This window comes from Schistocerca americana, chromosome 9, assembly GCF_021461395.2.
Source record: "Schistocerca americana isolate TAMUIC-IGC-003095 chromosome 9, iqSchAmer2.1, whole genome shotgun sequence".
NCBI classification, from domain to species: domain Eukaryota; kingdom Metazoa; phylum Arthropoda; class Insecta; order Orthoptera; family Acrididae; genus Schistocerca; species Schistocerca americana.
Window position 1 is genome coordinate 174,142,767 of NC_060127.1, and position 22,409 is coordinate 174,165,175.

The following is a 22,409-nucleotide window of genomic DNA, read 5'->3' on the forward strand; positions in this document are numbered from 1 at the left end:
TTTAAGTGCCTCATTTCCTAATCTAATTCCCTCAGCATCACCCGACTTAATTAGACTACATTCCATTATCCTTGTTTTGCTTTTGTTGATGTTCATCTTATATCCTCCTTTCAAGACACTGTCCATTCCATTCAACTGCTCTTCCAAGTCCTTTGCTGTCTCCGACAGAATTACAATGTCATCGGCGAACCTCAAAGTTTTTATTTCTTCTCCATGAATTTTAATATCTACTCCGAATTTTTCTTTTGTTTCCTTTACTGCTTGCTCAATATACAGATTGAACAACATCGGGGAGAGGCTACAACCCTGTCTTACTCCCTTCCCAACCACTGCTTCCCTTTCATGTCCCTCGACTCTTATAACTGCCATCTGGTTTCTGTACAAATTGTAAATAGCCTTTCGCTCCCTGTATTTTACCCCTGCCACCTTTAGAATTTGAAAGAGAGTATTCCAGTCAACATTGTCAAAAGCTTTCTCTAAGTCTACAAATGCTAGAAACGTAGGTTTGCCTTTCCTTAATCTTTCTTCTAAGATAAGTCGTAAGGTCAGTATTGCCTCACGTGTTCCAGTGTTTCTACGGAATCCAAACTGATCTTCCCCGAGGTTGGCTTCTACTAGTTTTTCCATTCGTCTGTAAAGAATTCGTGTTAGTATTTTGCAGCTGTGACTTATTAAGCTGATAGTTCGGTAATTTTCACATCTGTCAACACCTGCTTTCTTTGGGATTGGAATTATTATATTCTTCTTGAAATCTGAGGGTATTTCGCCTGTTTCATACATCTTGCTCACCAGATGATAGAGTTTTGTCAGGACTGGCTCTCCCACGGCCGTCAGTAGTTCTAATGGAATATTGTCTACTCCGGGGGCCTTGTTTCGACTCAGGTCTTTCAGTGCTCTGTCAAACTCTTCACGCAGTATCATATCTCCCATTTCATCTTCATCTACATCCTCTTCCATTTCCATAATATTGTCCTTAAGTACATCGCCCTTGTATAGACCCTCCATATACTCCTTCCACCTTTCTGCTTTCCCTTCTTTGCTTAGAACTGGGTTTCCATCTGAGCTCTTGATATTCGTACAAGTCGTTCTCTTATCTCCAAAGGTCTCTTTAATTTTCCTGTAGGCGGTATCTATCTTACCCCTAGTGAGATAGGCCTCTACATCCTTACATTTGTCCTCTAGCCATCCCTGCTTAGCCATTTTGCACTTCCTGTCGATCTCATTTTTGAGACGTTTGTATTCCTTTTTGCCTGTTTCACTTACTGCATTTTTATATTTTCTCCTTTCATCAATTAAATTCAATATTTCTTCTGTTACCCAAGGATTTCTACTAGCCCTCGTCTTTTTACCTACTTGATCCTCTGCTGCCTTCACTACTTCATCCCTCAAAGCTACCCATTCTTCTTCTACTGTATTTATTTCCCCCATTCCTGTCAATTGCTCCCTTATGCTCTCCCTGAATCTCTGTACAACCTCTGGTTCTTTTAGTTTATCCAGGTCCCATCTCCTTAAATTCCCACCTTTTTGCAGTTTCTTCAGTTTTAATCTACAGGTCATAACCAATAGATTGTGGTCAGAGTCCACATCTGCCCCTGGAAATGTCTTACAATTTAAAACCTGGTTCCTAAATCTCTGTCTTACCATTATATAATCTATCTGATACCTTTTAGTATCTCCAGGGTTCTTCCATGTATACAACCTTCTTTCATGATTCTTAAACCAAGTGTTAGTTATGATTATGTTGTGCTCTGTGCAAAATTCGACCAGGCGGCTTCCTCTTTCATTTCTGTCCCCCAATCCATATTCACCTACTATGTTTCCTTCTTTCCCTTTTCCTACACTCGAATTCCAGTCACCCATGACTATTAAATTTTCGTCTCCCTTCACAATCTGAATAATTTCTTTTATTTCATCATACATTTCTTCAATTTCTTCGTCATTTGCAGAGCTAGTTGGCATATAAACTTGTACTACTGTAGTAGGCGTGGGCTTCGTATCTATCTTGGCCACAATAATGCGTTCCCTATGCTGTTTGTAGTAGCTTACCCGCATTCCTATTTTCCTATTCATTATTAAACCTACTCCTGCATTACCCCTATTTGATTTTGTGTTTATAACTCTGTAGTCACCTGACCAGAAGTCTTGTTCCTCCTGCCACCGAACTTCACTAATTCCCACTATATCTAACTTCAACCTATCCATTTCCCTTTTTAAATTTTCTAACCTACCTGCCCGATTAAGGGATCTGACATTCCACGCTCCGATCCGTAGAACGCCAGTTTTCTTTCTCCTGATAACGACATCATCTTGAGTAGTCCCCGCCCGGAGATCCGAATGGGGGACTATTTTACCTCCGGAATATTTTACCCAAGAGGACGCCATCATCATGTAATCATACAGTAAAGCAAAAGGTTATGGGGGTTCATGGGGGGGGGGACAAAGTCTTAAGCACCCTTTAAAAAAGTATAAGAGGAAAACGACAACAGGATACAGAGAGAGACGTGTGACATACAATAATAGCGAACTTGGCGATACTGCGAAAATTGTGTGGCAATTGGGTGTAAGTTCTCATCTCCATCTGCCTCCCTCTCTTTCTTCATCTCCTCCTCCTCCCCCACTCTTTCTGTTCATCACCTTCTCCTCCTCTCTCTCTGTCCATCTCTCCACCTTTTCCTCGCCAGTCTCTATCTTCTCCTTTTCCCCTCACTCCCACCCTCTCTGTGTATCTAATCTCCCTCTCTCTCTCTCTGTGATCTTGAGCTTTGTTTACTGTTATTGCCTACGAAACCTTGATAGGGAATTAAGAGTCGCTTAAGGGGGGTAGGAAGTGAAACGGGCCGACTTGGAGCAGGAGAGGCACCACAGGGCGTTTTAATTTACACTGTCTATATTTTTACAAATAAATTCATAAAACTTTGTTAGCACGATCAGGAAGGATTCAGGATTCACATTGATAGCAGAGGAAGTTCAAAAACATAACAAAACAATTTTTTTGCTTGTGAAATTTCATCACTTTTTCACTTGGTATTAGCTGCATTTGTCGCTGTAGGTACACTTTTCTTCATACGTAAGAGAGATTCTTTGATGAATTTTGCACAGCATACAAACCATACTTACAGGAGTATGAAACTCTAGAATTTTCCAGTGTATTAAAAACTGTGGTAAAAATTGAGATAATTAACTATAAAATTCGAGTTTTCTCTAAACTCGATGTTTAAAACGTAACAGCCCATTCATTTTTCCATAGATTAAATAGATTCTACAGTTTCATACACCTGTAAGTATGGTTTGTAAGCTGTGCAAAATTCATCGAAGAATCTCTCTTACTTATTAAGAAAAGTGTACAAATACAGCCAATAGCAAGTGAAAAAAATCACGAAATTTCACATTAAAAAAATATCTTTTTTCGTGTTTTTGAACTTCCACTGCTACGAGTGTGAATCCTGAATCCTTCCTGGTCATGCTGACAAAGTTTTATGAATTTATTTGTAAAAGTATAGACAGTGCAAATTAAAATGTCCTGTGGTGCCTCTCCTCGAAGTCGGCCCGTTTGACGTCCTACCCCCCTTAAAGTAAATGGATAAATCGCTTGAATTCATTGGTATGTGCTCTATGTGAGACTTGTCGTGCTGCAGGATCTTGAAGGATATTACGTTCGCCGACCGCTGTGGCCGAGAAGTTCTAGGTGCTTCAGTCCGGAACCAGGTTGCTGCTACGGTCGCAGGTTCGAATCCTGCCTCGGGCATGGATGTGTGTGATGTCCTTAGATTAGTTTGGTTTAAGTAGTTCTGAGTCTAGGGGACTGATGACCTCAGATATTAAGTCCCATAGTGCTTAGAGCCATTTGAAACATTTGATATTACGCTCAATGACTGTGCGGCTGGTCCCGACGGAGGTTGGAGTCCTCCCTCGGGCATGGTTGTGTGTGTTTGTCCTTAGGATAATTTAGGTTAAAGTAGTGTGTAAGCTTAGGGACTGATGACCTTAGCACTTGAGTCCCATAAGATTTCACACACATTTGAACACTTTTTGACAGTATTTTTATTGTGCAAATCGGCACGATTACTAAGTGTCGTACGACCCAGATTCTATAGTAGTAATTTAACCATAGACCGATAAGCCATAAATAAACTTCCCAGTTTCCTGTTAAAATCGAATATGAGGAAGAAACAAAACAGCGCACGGTTTTGTATACAATTTTGATTTAACTTCATGTACGAGGGAAGACCAGAAAGTAACACACAGTAATTTTACTATCAGAAAGTTAAATAGGTAAAAAAAGAAAAAAAATCACAAATGATCTTACATTTTTATCTACTTTTCTACATAGCCACCAACATTCTTAACATATTTCTTCCATCGTGGTACCCTTTTCAGTATGCTCTCTTCGATGAAGTCTAGAATGAAATTTTCACTCTACAGCGGAGTGTGCGCTGATATGAAACTTCCTGGCAGATTAAAATTGTGTGCCGGACCGAGACTCGATCTCGGGGCCTTTGCCTTTCGCGGGCAAGTGCTCTACCAACTGAGCTACCCAAGCATGACTCACGCCCCGTCCTCACAGCTTCACTTCCGCCAGTACCTCGGATCCTACCTTCCCAACTTCACAGAAGCTCTCCAGCGAGGAGAGCTTCTGTGAAGTTTGGAAGGTAGGAGACGAGGTACTGGCGGAATTAAAGCTGTGAGGACGGGGCGTGACTTCGATGAAGTCTGTTTGGATGGAGTAGAGCCATCTGCTGTCTGCTGACTTCGTTTCGCATCTGTCACAAAGCGTTGGCCGGCCAGGAATTTCTTCATTGGACAAAACAGACGAAAGTCCGACGGTGCAAGGTCCGGACTTTATCGCTGGAACCTGGCGATTCTCACACAAACAGGAGTAACGAAATGGGTGCGAGCATTGTCACTATTCACAGTGGTCCCGTGTTCAGGAAGTCCACCAATGACACACCATGCATATCCCAGAACGCTGTCGCAAGCACTTTCTTAGCAGACTGGGCACTTTGAATTTTTTTCGCACTGGGGAACCAGCATGTTTACACTGAAACGTCCCCTTAGAAAAATTAGTGAATTACTCTGCTGGTAAACGTCTTAAGTTATTTCATTTTCAAACAGCTGAGCAAAACTGAACGTACTCAGACATTTCTCTCTTTCCTTATTGTGATCATCACTAAACTGACACACAATATTTTTAGCGCAACGCAATCTGACTTTCAATATTCCCTACAAAAGAATGGCCCTGACTAACAATAACCTATACCTTTCATTAATCACATTCCTCACAAAAATCTTCGTTACTCGAACTGCAATACAGCGAGCGCCAATACTGTCAGCTAAATAAAAGATTCTAACTACTGATAGGCATAGTTAGCAAATGAAAGATTTTGATAGAGAACAAACAATGTATTTACCTTAATAGTGTTCAAAAGTCATATCAGTTCATGATATCCAGTATTACAAATTTACTCTCTCTGATGGACACACGTCCAGATCATCCGTTCTCAAAACTCCGCCATCTCTCTCCCCACATCCACCACTGCTGGCGGCTCACCTCCAACTGCGCAACGCTACGCGCTGTTAGAAGCCAACTGCCCAACACTACAATAGCAAATTCCAGCAATGCAAACCAACCAGAGACTGCACACAGCACAGCCAGTGATTTTCATACAGAGCACTACGTGACGTTACCAACATAAAAACCTAAACAGCCTACTTACAACACTACATGCCTGCTTGGTTTCTGGCCTATAGTGGTACGCCGAAGACTCATTAACAGCCACGATTCCTTTCGGAAATCCATGCCCTTTGTAGCGTAACGTGTTAAGAATGATTCAAGTTTGTCACCATTTGCTGGCCTGTGTAGTTTTCTGTCAGGTTCTTAGGCACCAGGCGAAAACTAACTTCACGAAATTTGAGCGTGTTATGAACAATATCATACACCGCACCATAGGAAACGTTGAACTACTGCGATAAGGTTCGTAGTGCACACGCCGGTCGTTCAAAACTGTTGCCTCGTGGCACCGACATCCTGCGAGGTGGCGGCTGTTACCAGCCGTGCAGAGCGGGGCGAAGCTTCAAGGTTCGCACGGCCCTCTCCTATGAATGCACACAACCTGGTGACATTGCTACGGTCCATATAGTTGTCCCCATACAAGCCGTGCATGTCGCAGTGAATTTCATTCAGTTTATGCCCTTTGGCCCACAAATATGGAACTACACTTCGCTGCTCTTCACAGCCTGACGACAGTAACATGAGACCCATGTTTGTTTCGCAGTTCAGGCGTTTCTCAAAAGAGCTGCACGTGAAAACAAAATACCCTTCGTAGCGCAAACTCCAGACTGTATCGTCGAACCTTGCACCCAGCAGATTCCAGACGCCATATTTGTTTAGAAATATGACAGAATATATCTGATGTGTTACGACAGCGAGAGGAACCTGTGACCACTGGGAGATGAAGAAGCTTGCACAGGATAGAGTAGCATGGAGAGCCGCATCAAACCAGTCTCAGGACTGAAGACCACAACAACAAACAACAACATGTTTACCGTTAGATAACAGATTAATTTTTTGTCAGAAGAAACCCAACACCATGTTCTGAAATAGTGTCTTGTTTCTCCTCTAGACAGTGCCACACGTTCCTCCAAAAATCGTAACACAACACACACACACACACACAAATGTCATACTAACTAATTAATGTAAATACACCTGATGATGGAGGTTTAAACCTTTGAAACCGCGTCGTGGAAATAAATAAAACGGTGACTGGTAACAGTAAACTTGTTTCATTTAATATCAATAACAGTCACGGTAAAGCCTAACGTAAAATGTTCGCATTTAAAGTTAACTTAAACTAAATTACGCTAAGGACAAGACACACAACCGTGCTCGAGGGAGGACTCCGACAGAAGGGACCGCTCAATTCATGACGTGGAGCCTCTAACCGCGCGGCCATTCCGCGTGGCATCCCGTGAATATCAGGTATATGGTAAAACATCTAATCTCAGACATCACTGCGGCCGGAAAAAGACTCTGAGAGAACGAGACCAACGACGACTGAAGAATATCAATCAAAGTGATAGAAGTGTAACCCTTCCGCATATTGCTGCAGATTTAATTGGAGAGACATCAACAAGTGTCAGCGTGCGAACCATTCAACGAAACATTATAGACATGGGCTTTCGGAGCCGAAGACTCACTCGAGTACCCTTGATGACTGCACGATCAAGGGCTTACGCCTCGTCTGGGCCAGTCAACACCGACTTTGCACAGTTGATAACTGGAAACATGTCGCCTGGTCCGACGAGTCTTCTCTCAAAGCCGGCCGGAGTGGCCGTGCGGTTCTAGGCGCTACAGCCAGGAACCGCGTGGCCCCTACCGTCGCAGGTTCGAGTTCTGCCTCGGGCATGGACGTGTGTGATGTCCTTAGGTTAGTTAGGTTTAAGTAGTTCTAAGTTCTAGGGGACTGATGACCTCAACTGTTAAGTCCCATAGTGCTCAGAGCCATTGCTCTCAACTCCCTCGTAATTTTACGGATTTATGGACAGCCCTGCAAGATTCATGGTGTCAATTCCCTCCGGCACTACTTCAGATATTAGTCGAGTCGACGCCACGTCGTGTTTTGGCGCTTCTGCGTGCTCTCAGCGGCCCTAAACGATAACAGTATATGTACAGATAGGAGACACAGTAAAACTATTAGCGAGGAAAAAACAGTGGAACCGCACATTTTCATAGCATAGCATTTTCTTTCTCGCAGTCTGTGTGAAAATCTGAAGTAAGTCGACCAAGAACTCGAGATAGTCTGAAAATGTAAGGAAGTTGCAGAGTAGGTTGTGCTGAGAAGTAATTGTACAGAGATTTATACGGCACGATGTACCGTCTTCGAGTTAACTAGGATTGAAGATAGCAAATTAGAATTCTGCGTGCCTAGATTCGAGCAACCCGCCAAATATATTTAGTGTCAGTTCTTCTCTTAGCATAGATGACAGCACACGAGACTGCTCAGCCTTTGGTTCAGGCTCGATCCTTACTACCGTCTGATGCCCAGTTCTTACATCGCTCTATTGTTCGGTTTTAGGAAACCAAACGGAAAACACGTTTACCGACACCATCTCTGGTGCGTCGCTTGTAGCTGCGCGCGCAACGGCCTGATTGGCTAATTTCAATGAAAACTGACTGGGAAGCTGCACAGTATATCGAATTTTCTTCTAAACGATTATTCCTCAGCACAACGTACCTTACACCACCCTTGGAAGGTTTTCAAACTGTTTCTGACCACTGTACACAGCGTGAATTTTTCCACCGCGTACAAACTCCAGGGATTGATCGGTGAGGAGATACAGAATATAAAAGGTCTAATGAACTTATGTCCCGAAATGCATCGTTTCCACGCTAAAAACCAGTTATTGAATCATACATTGGTATAGAGGCTGTGGTCTGATACGCACTTTCCCAAGCAACTGCAGTTACAGTATGTGTTGTAAATAGTTTCCATGTGCCTAAACGCATGAGTATAGGCGCTGTAGCATGTTCTGTCGGACACGTTCACGTCGGCCAGGCTGCATAGGAATAGTGTCAAAGGCAGCATGGATACGCTCCTCCAGTGTCTCCACGTTTGGAATGGGCTCTGCATACACTACTTCTAAGATGGCCCCATAACCAGAAATAAACCGACCGAGGTGGCGCAGTGGTTAGACAATGGACTCGCATTCGGGAGGACGACGGTTCAATCCCGCGTCCGGCCATCCTGATTTAGGTTTTCCGTGATTTCCCTAAATCGCTCCAGGCAAATGCCGGGATGGTTCCTTTCAAAGGGCACGGCCGACTTCCTTCCCCGTGCTTCCCTAATCCGATGAGACCGATGACCTCGCTGTCTGGTCTCCTTCCCCGAAACAACCAACCAACCAACCAACCAACCAACCTAACCAGAAACCGCGCGGGTTGAGATCCGGTGAACGAGCAGGCCGTGCAACTGGACCCCCGTCGTCCAATCCATCGACCAGGGAAGACACGATTGAAATGCGTCCGGACGTTAACGGCGAAATGAGCGGGAGCACCATAATGTACCAGCCAAATATCCCTTTGAATCATCAAAGTCTCCCGCAAGAAAAGCCGATATTTCCTGTCTGGGACATAGAAGGAAGACTGGTCCCAAAATACAGTTGCCAGTTATCCCTGCCCACACTTGCCGGCTACACCGATGCTGATGATTCGCTGTCACTATACCGTGAGGGTTCTGCATATTATCCTACAGGCGACTGTTGGAGATACCATTCTGCGTGAGTACAAAAATGCAGTAAGTGAAGCAGGCAAAAAGGAATACAAACGTCACAAAAATGCGTTTCTTTTTTTGATGTTAGTATTTGTGATTTTTTTCTTTAAATATTTGAATATCGACAGGAAGTGCAAATTCGCTAAGTAGGGATGGCTAGAGGACAAATGTAAGGATGTAGAGGCTTATCTCACTAGGGGTAAGATAGATACTGCCTACAGGAAAATTAAAGACACATTTGGAGAAAAAAGAGCCACTTGCATGAATATCAAGAGCTCACATGGAAACCCAGTTCTAAGCAAAGAAGGGAAAGCAGAAAGGTGGAAGGAGTATATAGAGGGTCTATACAAGAGCGATGTACTTGAGGACAATATTATGAAAATCGAAGAGGATGTAGATGAGTATGAAATGGGAGCTATGATGCTGCGTGAAGAGTTTGACAGAGCACTGAAAGACCTGTGTCGAAACAAGGCCCCGGGAGTAGACAACATTCCATTAGAACTGCTGACGGCCTTGGGTGAGCCAGTCATGACAAAACTCTACCATCTGGTGAGCAAGATGTATGACACAGGCGAAATACCCACAGACTTCAAGAAGAATATAATAATTCCAATCCCAAAGAAAGCAGGTGTTGACAGATGTGAAAATTACAGAACTATCAGTTTAATAAGTCACAGCTGCAAAATACGAACGCGAATACTTTACAGACGAATGGAAAAACTGGTAGAAGCCCACCTCGGGGAAGATCAGTTTGGATTCCGTATAAATGTCGGAACACGTGAGGCAATACTGTCCCTACTACTCATCATAGAAGAAAGATTAAGGAAAGGCAAACCTACGTTTCTAGCATTTGTAGCCTTAGAGAAAGCTTTTGACAATGTTGACTGGAATACTCTCTTTCATATTCTGAAGGTGACAGGGGTAAAATACAGGGAGCGAAAGGCTATTTACAATTTGTACAGAAACCAGATGGCAGTTATAAGAGTCGAGGGACATGAAAGGGAAGCAGTGGTTGGGAAGGGAGTGAGACAGGGTTGTAGCCTCTCCCTTATGCTATTCAATCCGTATATTCAGCAAGCAGTAAATGAAACAAAAGAAAAGTTCGGAGTACGTATTAAAATCCATGGAGAAGAAATAAAAACTTTGAGGTTCGCCGATGACATTGTAATTCTGTCAGAGTCAGCAAAGGACAGTCTCTTGAAAGGAGGGTATAAGATGAACATCAACAAAAGCAAATCAGGGATAATGGAATGTAGTCGAATTAAATCGGGTGATGCTGAGGGAATTAGATTAGGAAATGAGACACTTAAAGTAGTAAAGGAGTTTTCCTATTTGGGGAGCAAAATAACTGATGATGGTCGTATTTGCGAGGATATAAAATGTAGACTGGCAATGGCAAGGAAAGCATTTCTGAAGAAGAGAAATTTGTTAACATCGAGTATAGATTTAAGTGTCAGGAAGTCGTTTCTGAAAGTATTTGTATGGAGTGTAGCCATGTATGGGAGTGAAACGTGGACGATAAATAGTTTGGACAATAAGAGAATAGAAGTTTTCGAAATGTGGTGCTACATAAGAATGCTGAAGATTAGATGGGTAGATCACATAACTAATGAGGAGGTATTGAATAGAATTGGGGGGAAGAGGAGTTTGTGGCACAACTTGACAAGTAGAAGGGACCGGTTGGTAGGACATGTTCTGAGGCATCAGGGGATCAAAAATTTAGCATTGGAGGGCAGCGTGGAGGGTAAAAATCGTAGAGGGAGACTAAGAGATGAACACACTAAGCAGATTCAGAAGGATGTAGGTTGCAGTAGGTACTTGGAGATGAAGAAGCTAGCACAGGATAGAGTAGCATGGAGAGCTGCATCAAACCAGACTCTGGACTGAAGACCTCAACAGCAACATCTGTGAATCGGATGGATGACAAAAATCCCGGAACCGTAGTTGCGTGGTTGAAAAATACGTGTACTATGTGCGCAGTTCGTGGACTCACGCTAGCGTTCTCGCTTCCCAAGCACGGGGTCCCAGGTTCGATTCCCGGCTGGGTCACGGATTTTCACCTGCCTCGAGATTACTGGGTGTTGTTGTGTCGTCTTCATCATCATCATTCATCCCCATTACGGTCGGAGGAAGGCAACGGCAAACCACCTCCGCTAGGACCTTGCCTAGTACGGCGATGCGGGTCCCCCGCATCGTGCCCTACAGTCAAAGATTATGGGACCTCATTACATGTAATAGCTTATAATGTTTAAGAGCCATATGTGTCGTAATGTACATGAACAGTTACCACGAAGAATGAGTTAGTGGAACAACTACACTACAAAGGTCTTGTAGTAAACGACTGGTCCAAAATGATGCTTTCAACTGCAGGAAGAACATATGTCTGTGTTTATGTTTGTGCACTCCTAAGGGACCAAACTGCTGAGGTCATCGGTCCTAGACTTGCACACTATTCTATACTAACTTATGCTAAGAGCAACACACACAGACACCCATGTCCAAGGGAGGACTCGATACTCCGGCGGGAGAGGCAGCGCAATCCGTGACATGGCGCGTATGTAACATATGTGGTTTGATTATTGGACCTTCAGGCTCTGGGGAGACTAATTTTTTTAACTCTGGTAACACACTTTGGGAGTCCGCTTAAACCCTGGTTCATCGAAAATATCAACTATTGCAGGAGCTTTTGCACGGGATTGAGGGAGTAACATTTCAGACAGTCAGAAAACGTAGCGATAGTCCACTGTACGATGAAATAAAGCCAACGAGCGTACCCATGGTGGATGGGAATGGTAAGACGCTAAATTGCACATATCGAGAAAGGAGAAACATTTTTTATAACATTTATACGTCTCAGCGGCATTCAAGCAGTACTGATAATAGTGAACAGCTGAACTATTGGGAAAGACAATATTTCGATGAACACATTCTTCGCCGTTCTGAAAAACAGGCGCTTTAAGAGGCACCAGAAAGTTATTACTGAGTCACACTTCAAGTTATTCTTGCAAAAATCAAAGAAAATTATAAATTACGGACATATGAATTTTAAATCTCATAAACAGTGTGAGTTTATAAGTTTCGTTATTCAATAGACGATTTAATAATATGCCCAGTTCATACATGAACATTATTAAATCCCTGTTATAAGAACTGAAAACAAATACACTGTAAAACAAAAAACTTATGCAAGCATTTTATGACTTGTGATCGATTAACAGAGTTGTTGGCTGTCCTCTTGTGGCAGATCGTGCCAAATTCCGTCCAGTTGGCGTATTAGATCGTCAAAACCACGAGATCGTTAGAGGGCCCTGCCCTCAGTGCTCTAAACGTTCTCAGTTGAGGAAAGATCCGGCGCCCTTTGCTTGCCAAGGTAGTGTTTGGCAAGCACGACGAAAAGCAGTAGAAAATCTCGCCGTGTGCGGGCGGGCACTATCTTGGTGAAATGTAAGCCCAGGATGGCTTGCCATGTAGAGAAACAAAGCGGGACTTACAATATCGTCGACGTACAGCTGCCCTGTAGGCAATGACAACCACAGGGGTCCTGCTATGAAATTAACACCCCGTACCATCAGTCCTGGTTGTCGGGCGACAGTCAGGTTATCCCACCGCTGTCTGGGACGTCTTCGCCGGTCATTCTCGCTCAGTTCGAAGAGAATTTTATGAATAAAGACAATTCTACTCCGTCCAATGAGATATGAGGCCGAATGTGCCCGATACCACTGAGAATGCTTCAAATGGTTCTGAGCACTATGGGACTTAACTTCTGAGGTCATCAGTCCCGCCGGCCGGTGTGGCCGAGCGGTTCTAGGCGCTTCAGTCTGGAACCGCGCGATCGCTACGGTCGCAGGTTCGAATCCTGCCTCGGGCATGGATGTGTGTGATGTCCTTAGCTTAGTTAGGTTTAAGTAGTTCTAAGTTCTAGGGACTGATGACCACAGATGTTAAGTCGCATAGTGCTCAGAGCCATTTGAACCATTTTTTTTCATTAGTCCCCTAGAACTTAGAACTACTTAAACCTAACTAACCTAAGGACATCACACTTCCATGCCCGAGGCAGGAGTCGAAACTGCGACCGTCAGAATGGGCTCGTTGGCGTACAGAGGGCTCTCGTAGTCGGTGCAAGGGGCGGGCTGAGCTGGGCTCCTTTCTGTGGCCGCCTGTTAACGGTCTTCGTGGTCAGCGAAGTGCCAGTTGCACGCCGGAACGATGATAATGATGAATTCGGGGCTCTGAGTGCACCTCCGACGATTTCTCGGTCTTCACGTTCTGTCGTGTGTCTAGGTCGACTGTTTCCTTCTTGACACTGTGTTCGACCATGGTTCACCCATTCCTGTCAGCATCGTCGAACAGTTGCATCGCTCCTGTCCGAATGTCGACCGATTCGCCGGTAATTTAAATCCTCTTCTTTGAGCCCAACTACACGTTCCCCCTCAGATGCTGACATCTCCGTACTTGGTTCACGCACCTGTCTGCGAGGCGTGATTACTGTTCGGGTGAGTATACGGAATGAAAGACTCTGTGCCTTAGTATCGACCTGTCCCCGGTTTACTGTACTTGCCAAATGTGCGGTGAAGCAGGGCTGCAACATCACACATTTAACCATCGGCTCCCAAAGCTTACATGTAGTCATTTTCAGTCGACACCTTTTGAGCCATGCAAGGCTCGCCATCCCATCATTTGGTATTTTCCACCATGTTTTAACGTATTTCCATCTCGCCACGTTGATTTAAATTACTGGCGTTACTGAGTTGCTTTTTTGCCTGACCGTCATCGGCGCTAGTAGCGCGTATCGATATACCGGGAGATCAAAAAGTCAGTATAAATCTGAAAACTGAATAAATCACGGAATAATGTAGATAGATAGGTACAAATTGACACAAATGCTTGGAATGACATGGAGTTTTATTAGAACCAAAAAAATAGAAACGTTCAAAGAAAAGTCCGAGAGATTGCGCTTCATCTGATCAGAATAGCAATAATTAGCATAACAAAGTAAGATAAAGCAAAGATGGTGTTCTTCACAGGAAATGCTCAATATGTCCACCATCATTCCTCAACAATAGCTGTAGTCGAGGAATAATGTTGCGAACAGCACTGTAAAGGATGTCCGGCGTTGTGGTGAGGCATTGGCGTCGGATGTTGTCTTTCAGCATCCCTAGAGATGTCGGTCGATCACGATACACTTGCGACTTCAGGTAACCCCAAAGCCAATAATCGCACGGACTGAGGTCTTGGGACCTGGGAGGCCAAGCATGACGAAAGTGGCGGCTGAGCACACGACCATCACCAAACGACGCGCGCAAGAGATCTTTCACGCGTCTAGCAATACTTTTTTTTTTTTTGTTCTAATAAAATGCCATGTCATTCCAAGCTAGTGTGTCAATTTTTACCTCTCTATCTACATTATGCCGTGGTTTATTAAGTTTTCAAATTTATACTGACTTTTTGATCACCCGGTTTCCCCTGTGATAGGATCTTTGCTCGACTGCTATGACTTCCCAGTTGTCATCTGTGGTGGAGTCAGTCGGAACGTGCGAGGAGGAGAGTTCGCGGCGGCAGTTCGGGTCGTGAGTTGGTCCCTGCCAGGGAGTTGCAACACGTCTGGAGCGCAGCAGTAGTGACAACTGCGTAGACATCGCCCGTCCGACTGTTGCCGCCACGCATAACTTAAGCCGGGCCTGAATTTTGGTGGATTGTTGGTCGGTCGGTTGGTCCGAGGACATTTCCGTACGGCGTAGTTGACTGGGCCCGTTGGCGGTCTCTGCGCGGTGTCGGAGTCTGGAATTGTCCGATCGGTACGAGCATCGTCGCTCGCCCACCTGCAACGTGGAGGTTGAGTGGTTTTGGGCATTACGCTGTTGGTTCCGGCGTTGCCGTTGTGGAGGTTTTCCTGTGAGCAACAACGAGTGAAGTGTTTGAGATAGCCGCCGTCAGGTGGAATTGGTTAAATAAATTTATCCATAGTTAAGGGCACCAGCGGAATTTTTTGCCTTGTGACTGTTAAGTGTTCCGGTTACCTGCCATGGCCGCTACCGTAATTTTTAGGCAGTGTCTTTTCCTCACCGGTTGTTGCTGCCCAACATGGTGTGTGGTTTTGGGCAGCTCAGTTCAGATGCGCGTTTGTTTGGGAATACTGATACTTGTAACTTTTTTGGGGCTTGAATCTTCGTGTACTCCGTCGTGGCAAGCAAGCGGTTGGTCGGTCGGTCCGTGACTGTCCCTTGGTTGGGTTCGGACGAATCGACTGTCGTTGGGCTTATCCCCTGTCTCGGCTAAGTGAAGTCGTACATAACTGTGAAAGTGTTGCCGTTGCAGTGTTTTGTGCTGACCTCTCGATTAAGACCCCATAACAATTCGATCGGATTCATATCGGGTGATTTCTGTGGCCAAATCATGCGCTCGCATTGTCCATAATTTTCTTCAGACCGGTCGGAAAAAAGTGGAGCCCGGTGACATGGTCCATTGTCATCCGCGAAAATTTCATCTTTGTTTCGGAGCATGAAGCCCATGAATAGCTGCAAATGGTCTCCAAGTAGTCGAACACAGGCAGGACCCAGTCCCTTTCAAGTAAACACAGCCTACACCATTATGGAGTTACCATCAGTTTGCTAAGTGCCTTGCAATCAGCTTCGGTCCGTGGCCCTGAGCCACACTCGGACCTTACTGTCAGCTCGTACCAACTGAGACTGGGTCTCATTTGACCAGGCCACGGTTGTATTGTCGCCTAGCGTCCTACCGATACGGTCATGAGCCCAGGAGAGGCGCTGCAGGTGATTTCGGGCTTTTAGCAAAGGCACTCGCGTCGGTCTTCTACTGCCAAAGCTCAAATGGTTCAAATGGCTCTAACAAGGGAACCCCCCCATCGCACCCCCCTCAGATTTAGTTATAAGTTGGCACAGTTGATAGGCCTTGAAAAACTGAACACAGATCAATCGAGAAAACAGGAAGAAGTTGTGTGGAACTACGAAAAAAATAAGTAAAATATACAAACTGAGTAGTCCATGTGCAAGATAGGCAACATCAAGGATAACGAGAGCTTAGCAGCGCCGTAGTCCCGTGGTTAGCGTGAGCAACTGCGTAGTGAGAGGTCCTTGGTTCAAATCTACCCTCGTGTGAAAATTTTTCTTCCTTTATTTTCGCAAAGTTATGATCTGTCCGTTAGTTCATTGACGTCTCTGTTCACTGTAATAAGTTTAGTGTCTATGTTTTGCGACCGCACCGCAAACTTAAAGTTCGGAAAATATTCATTGACCTTGTTATTGAAGTAGTGAGCTATATTTGTTGGATTCAAATTGCCCACTGAATACATCTCACGTACTTAATGCACTCCCGTCCAAAGTAGCGAACAGTCAACTGCCAGCCAGGGAGCCTCGTTAGCAGGAATACTCCTCTTCCGTGCGCTGTAGACGACTGACGTCGTGTGTTTCGATGTTTGTTTAGGTGTACCATCCTCATGCTACGGCGCAGTTACCTCGCATCTGACGGACGGACGGACAGATAATAATTGTCTGAAAATAAACTCTTCGCTCGAGGGTAGACTTGAACCAAGACCCTCTTGAACCGCAGCTGCTCACGCTAACCACGGGACCACGACGCTCCTAAGCTCACTTCATCCTTGATGTTGCCTATCTTGCACATCGACTACTCAGTTTGTATATTTTGTTATTTTTTTCATAGTTCCACACAACTTCTTCCTGTTTTCTCGATTGTTCTGCGTTCAGTTTTTCAAGGCCTACCCACTGTGCCAACTTATAACTAATTCTGCGGGGGGTGCGATGGGGAGGTTCCCATGTAAGCACCGTGGGAGTTAACATCTGAGGTCATCAGTCCCCTAGACTTAGAACTGTTTAAACCTAACTTACCCTAGGACCTGAAGCGCCTAGAACCGCTCGGCCGGCGCCAAAGCCCATCAACGCCAAATTTCGCCACACTGTCTTAACCTATGCGTTCATCTTGCATCCCACATTGATTTCTGCGATTATAACACGCAGTGTTGCTTGTCTGTCAGCACTGACGACTGCACGCATACGACGCTGCTCTCGATCGTTAAGTGAAGCCCGTCGGCCACTTCGTTGTCTGTGGTGATAGTAATGCCTGAAATTTGGCAATCTCAGCACAATGTGGATAGCGAAATACTGAATTCTCTTACGATTTCTAAAATAAGATGTCCCATGCGTCTAGTTCCAACAACTATTCTGCGAACAAAGACTGTTAACTCCCGTCCTGCAGCTACAATCTTGTCGGAAACGCGGAATCCTTTTCACACAAAACACCTGGGTACAATCGACAGTTCCAGCAATGCAGCGATGTGGAATAAATGCACTGGAATATCAAGATTGTATATATCAGTTACTAATAAAGGAGAATATATTTGTATACTTGACGCTACGGCCATCAGTATGTGTGCATATTGCAGGATTTTTTTTCACCTCAATGTAGAATAAACGCTATAAAAATTCAACAGCCTAAATTGAATAACATATTTCTTCATTTACGACGACCGGTTTCGCAGATTTCAGGTCTTAAAAAATCTTTTTGTTGTGAAAAGTTCTCATTTTACGTAGGACTTCACTCCAAGTTGGCATACGGATAAAAATCAGCACATTATAAAGGGTCTAACGTACAATGAACACGTTTCACACAGCCAGAAGCTTGTTAACATCTGAAGATTACGGCAAAGTCTGCCGAAACCGTTTGCCTTAAGTAAACACATATTTTGTGTGATCTACGCTGTTGAATGTGTTGCAGCAAGTATAACAGATCCCTCCTTCAATATTCTGTTGACGAGAAAATTCGCTGTTGTGGAATAAATGCTTTGGAACATCAATATTGTACACAGGGTGGTCCATTGATCGTGACCGGGCTAAATATCTCACGAAATAAGCGTCAAACAAAAAAACTACAAAGAACGAAACTTGTCTAGCTTGAAGAGGCAAACCAGATGGCGCTATGACTGGCCCGCTAGATGGTTCTGCCATAGTTCAAACGGATATCAACTGCGTTTTTAAATAGGAACCCCCATTTTTTATTACATATTCGTGTAGTACGTTAAGAAATGTTAATCTTTTAGTTGGGCCATTTTTTTCGCTTTTTGATAGATGGTGCTGTAATAGTCACAAACATATGGTTTACAATTTTAGAGGAACAGTTGGTAACAAGTAGGTATTTTAAATTAAAAACTGAACATTTTATTTCGGTTGTTCCAATGTGATACATGTACCTCTGTGAACTTATCATTTCTGAGAACGCCTGCTGTTACAGCGTGATGACGTGGAAATACCACATTAATGCAATAAATGCTCAGAATGATGTCCGTCAACCTCAATGCATTTGGCAATGCGTGTAACGACATTCCTCTCAACAGCGAGTAGTTCGCCTTCCCTAATGTTACGCACATGCATTGACAATGCGCTGACTCATGTTGTCACGCGTCGTCGGTGGATCACGGTAGCAAATATCCTTCAACTTTCCCCACAGAAAGAAATCCGGGGACGTCAGATCCGGTGAACGTGCTTCGACGACCAATCCAGCTGTCATCAAATATGCTATTCAATACCGCTTCAACCGCACGCGAGGTATGTGCCACACATCCATCATCTTGGAAGTACATCGCAATTCTGTCATGCAGTGAAACATCTTGTAGTAACATCGATAGAAGTAGGAAATCAGCATACGTTGCACCATTTAGATTGCCATCGATAAAATGGGGGACAATTGTCCTTCCTCCCATAATGCCGCACCATACATTAACCCGCCAAGGTCGCTGATGTTCCACTTGTTGCAGCCATCGTGGATTTTCCGTTGCCCAGTAGTGCATGTTATGCCGGTTTACGTTACCGCTGTTGGTGAATGACGTTTCGTCGCTAAATAGAACGCGTGCAAAAAGTCTGTCATCGTCCCGTAATTTCTCTTGAGCCCATTGGCAGAACTGTACACGACGTTCAAAGTCGTCGCCATGCAATTCCTGGTGCATAGGAATACGGTACGGGTGCAATCGATGTTGATGTAGCATTCTCAACACCGACGTTTTTGAGATTCCCGATTCTCGCGCAATTTGTCTGATACTGCTGTACGGATTAGCCGCGACAGCAACTAAAACACGTAGTTGGGCATTATCATTTGTGGCAGGTCGTGGTTGACGTTTCACATGTGGCTGAACACTTCCTGTTTCCTTAAATAACGTAACTACCCAGCGAACGGCCCGGACACTTGGATGATGTCGTCCAGGATACCGAGCAGCATACATAGCACAGGGCCATTGTGCATTTTGATCGCAACAGCCCTACATCAACACGATATCGACCTTTTCCGCAATTGGTAAATGGTCCTTTTTGTACAAAGGTAATGTATCACGTAGCAAATACCGTCCGCACTAGCGGAATGTAACGTGATACCACGTACTTATACGTCTGTGACTATTACTTCGCCATCTATCACAAAACGAAAAAAGTGGTCCAACTTAAACATTCATATTTCTTTACGTACTACACGAATAGGTAATAAAAAATGGAGGTTCCTATTTAAAAAAAAAAAAAAAAAAAAACCTCAGTTGATATCCGATTGACCTATGGCAGCGCCATCTAGCGGGCCAACCATAGCGCCATCTGGTTTCCCCCTTCAAGGTAGACGAGTTTCGTTCTTTGTAGTTTTTTCGTTTGATGCTTATTTCGTGAGAAATTTGGCCCGGTGACTATCAAATGACCATCCTGTATATCAGTTACTAATAAATGAGAATATGTTTGTGTGGACGGATTAGTTGACGTTTTTGCTGCCATGTTCCACACACACACAGCCGTGGCTGAACCAGCGCCTGAAGCTGAGGGACGCCCGCGGCGTGATCAGCGCCCACGGCCTGCCCGGCCTGCTGGGGGGCCTCATCTCGCTGGTGCCCACCTGGACGGCCACCGAGGCCCAGTACGGCGGCTCCCTCTACCGCATCTTCGAGGGCCGCCTGCAGCAGGTGAGTGGGCCTCGCGACACGCATCAGCACGCGAGTGCGTCGCCTTTGGCAGCCCCTCATCCGACGTATCGGGGTGGTGCATAAGTTCGTAGCGTTTTTCTGTAATCTTGTAGACGCAAAAAGAAAACCACGTAAAACTGACTTTGGCCACCAATAATATACACCGAAGAGTCAAACAAACTGGTAGACCTGTCTAATATCGTGCAGGGCCCCCGCAAGCACGGACAAGTGGCATGAACTCGACGTAGCCGTATAGGCAGTCATTTTTCCCCTCGTTCTGTTTGGGAGTGGAACAGGCAGAGAAGATACTAGTTGTGGTACGAGGTGCCCCACTGCAGACTCGTAACTAAGGTACGAGCACATGGGATTGGTTCCCAAGAATGTGAGTGGCTCGAAGACTTCTTAAGTAATAGAACCCAGTGTGTTGTCCTCGATGGTGAGTGTTCATCAGAGGTGAGGGTATCATCTGGAGTGCCCCAGGGAAGTGTGGTAGGTCCGCTGTTGTTTTTTATCTACATAAATGATCGTTTGGACGGGGTGGATGGCAATGCGCGGCTGTTTGCTGATGATGCTGTGGTGTACGGGAAGGTGTCGTCGTTGAGTGACTGTAGGAGGATACAAGATGACTTGGACAGGATTTGTGATTGGTGTAAAGAATGGCAGCCAACTCTAAACATAGATAAATGTAAATTAACGCAGATGAATAGGAAAAAGAATCCCGAAAATTTTGAATACTCCGATGCGGGAGGGGGGAGGAGGGGGAGTTCTCTTCCGAACAACACGTAGCGCTTGACACAGTCACGTCGATTAAATATTTTGGTGTAACATTTCAGAGTGATATGAAGTGGGACAAGCATGTAATGGCAGTTGTGGGGAAGGCGGATAGTCGTCTTCGGTTCATTGGTAGAATTTTGGGAAGATGTGGTTCATCTGTAAAGGAGACCGCTTTTAAACACTAATACGACCTATTCTTGAGTACTGCTCGAGCGTTTGGGATCCCTATGAGGTCGGATTGAGGGAGGACATAGAAGCAATTCAGAGGCGGGCTGCTGGATTTGTTACTGGTAGATTTGATCATCACGCGAGTGTTACGGAAATGCTTCAGGAACTCGGGTGGGAGTCTCTGGAGGAAAGGAGGCGTTCTTTTCGTGAATCGCTACTGAGGAAATTTAGAGAACCAGCATTTGCGGCTGACTGCAGTACAATTTTACTGCCACCAACTTATATTTCGCGGAAGACCACAAAGATAAGAGAGATTAGGGCTCGTACAGAGGCATATAGGCAGTCATTTTTCCCTCGTTCTGTTTGGGAGAGAAGTGTGGTACGAGGTACCCTCCACCACGCACCGTATGGTGGATTGCGGAGTATGTATGTAGATGAAGAAATCGTGCTGGGGGGAATTGACACCAAGAATCCAGCGGGGCCGTCCATAAATCCGTAAGAGTGCGACAATGGTGAGGGGGAGGGGGGTGGAGGGCGATGCGGGAGGGGGGAGGAGGGGGAGTTCTCTTCCGAACAACACGTAGCAACGTATGCCAGATATGCTCAACAATTGCGGAGTTTGGTGGCCAGCGGAACTCAGAAAAGTGTTCCTGGAGCCACTCTGTGTCAATTCTGGACGTGTGTGGTATCGCATTGTCCTGCTGGAATTGCCCAAGTCAGTCTGAATGCACAATGGACACGAATGGATGCAGACGGTCAGACATGATGCCTACGTTCCTGTCACATATCAGAGTTGTATCTACACGTATCAGGCGTCCCATATCACTCCAACCGCACACGCCCCACACCATTACAGAGCTACCACAAGTTTAAACAGCCCCCTGCTGACATGTAGGGTCCACGGAGTCATAAGGATGTCTCCGTAGCCGTACACGTCCATCCGCTCGATACAATTTCTACATCTACATCCATACTCTGCAAGCCACCTGACAGTGTGTGGCGGAGGGTACCTTGAGTACCTCTATCGGTTCTCCCTTCTATTCCGCGCGACCGCTACGGTCGCAGGTTCGAATCCTGCCTCGGGCATGATGTGCGTCATGTCCTTAGGGGTGTTAGGTTTAAGTAGTTCTAAGTTCTAGGGGACTGATGACCTCCGATGTTAAGTCTCATAGTGCTCAGAACCATTTGTACCATTTCAACCTTCTATTCCAGTCTCGTATTGTTCGTGGAAAGAAGGA

The 22,409-nt window shown here is 45.0% G+C and overlaps 1 protein-coding gene across 1 annotated transcript in view; it reads left to right on the top strand.

Annotated features, from left to right (window-relative positions):
* The window catches only part of LOC124550787 (ammonium transporter Rh type A-like), a 192,509-nt gene extending 172,196 nt beyond the window's left edge, over positions 1 to 20,313 (top strand). Inside the window, exon 7 of the mRNA XM_047125510.1 lies at positions 20,062 to 20,313. Coding sequence (XP_046981466.1) covers positions 20,062 to 20,313 — 252 coding nt within the window. The remainder of the gene's footprint in view (positions 1 to 20,061) is intronic.
* Positions 20,314 to 22,409: the final 2,096 nt, after the last annotated feature.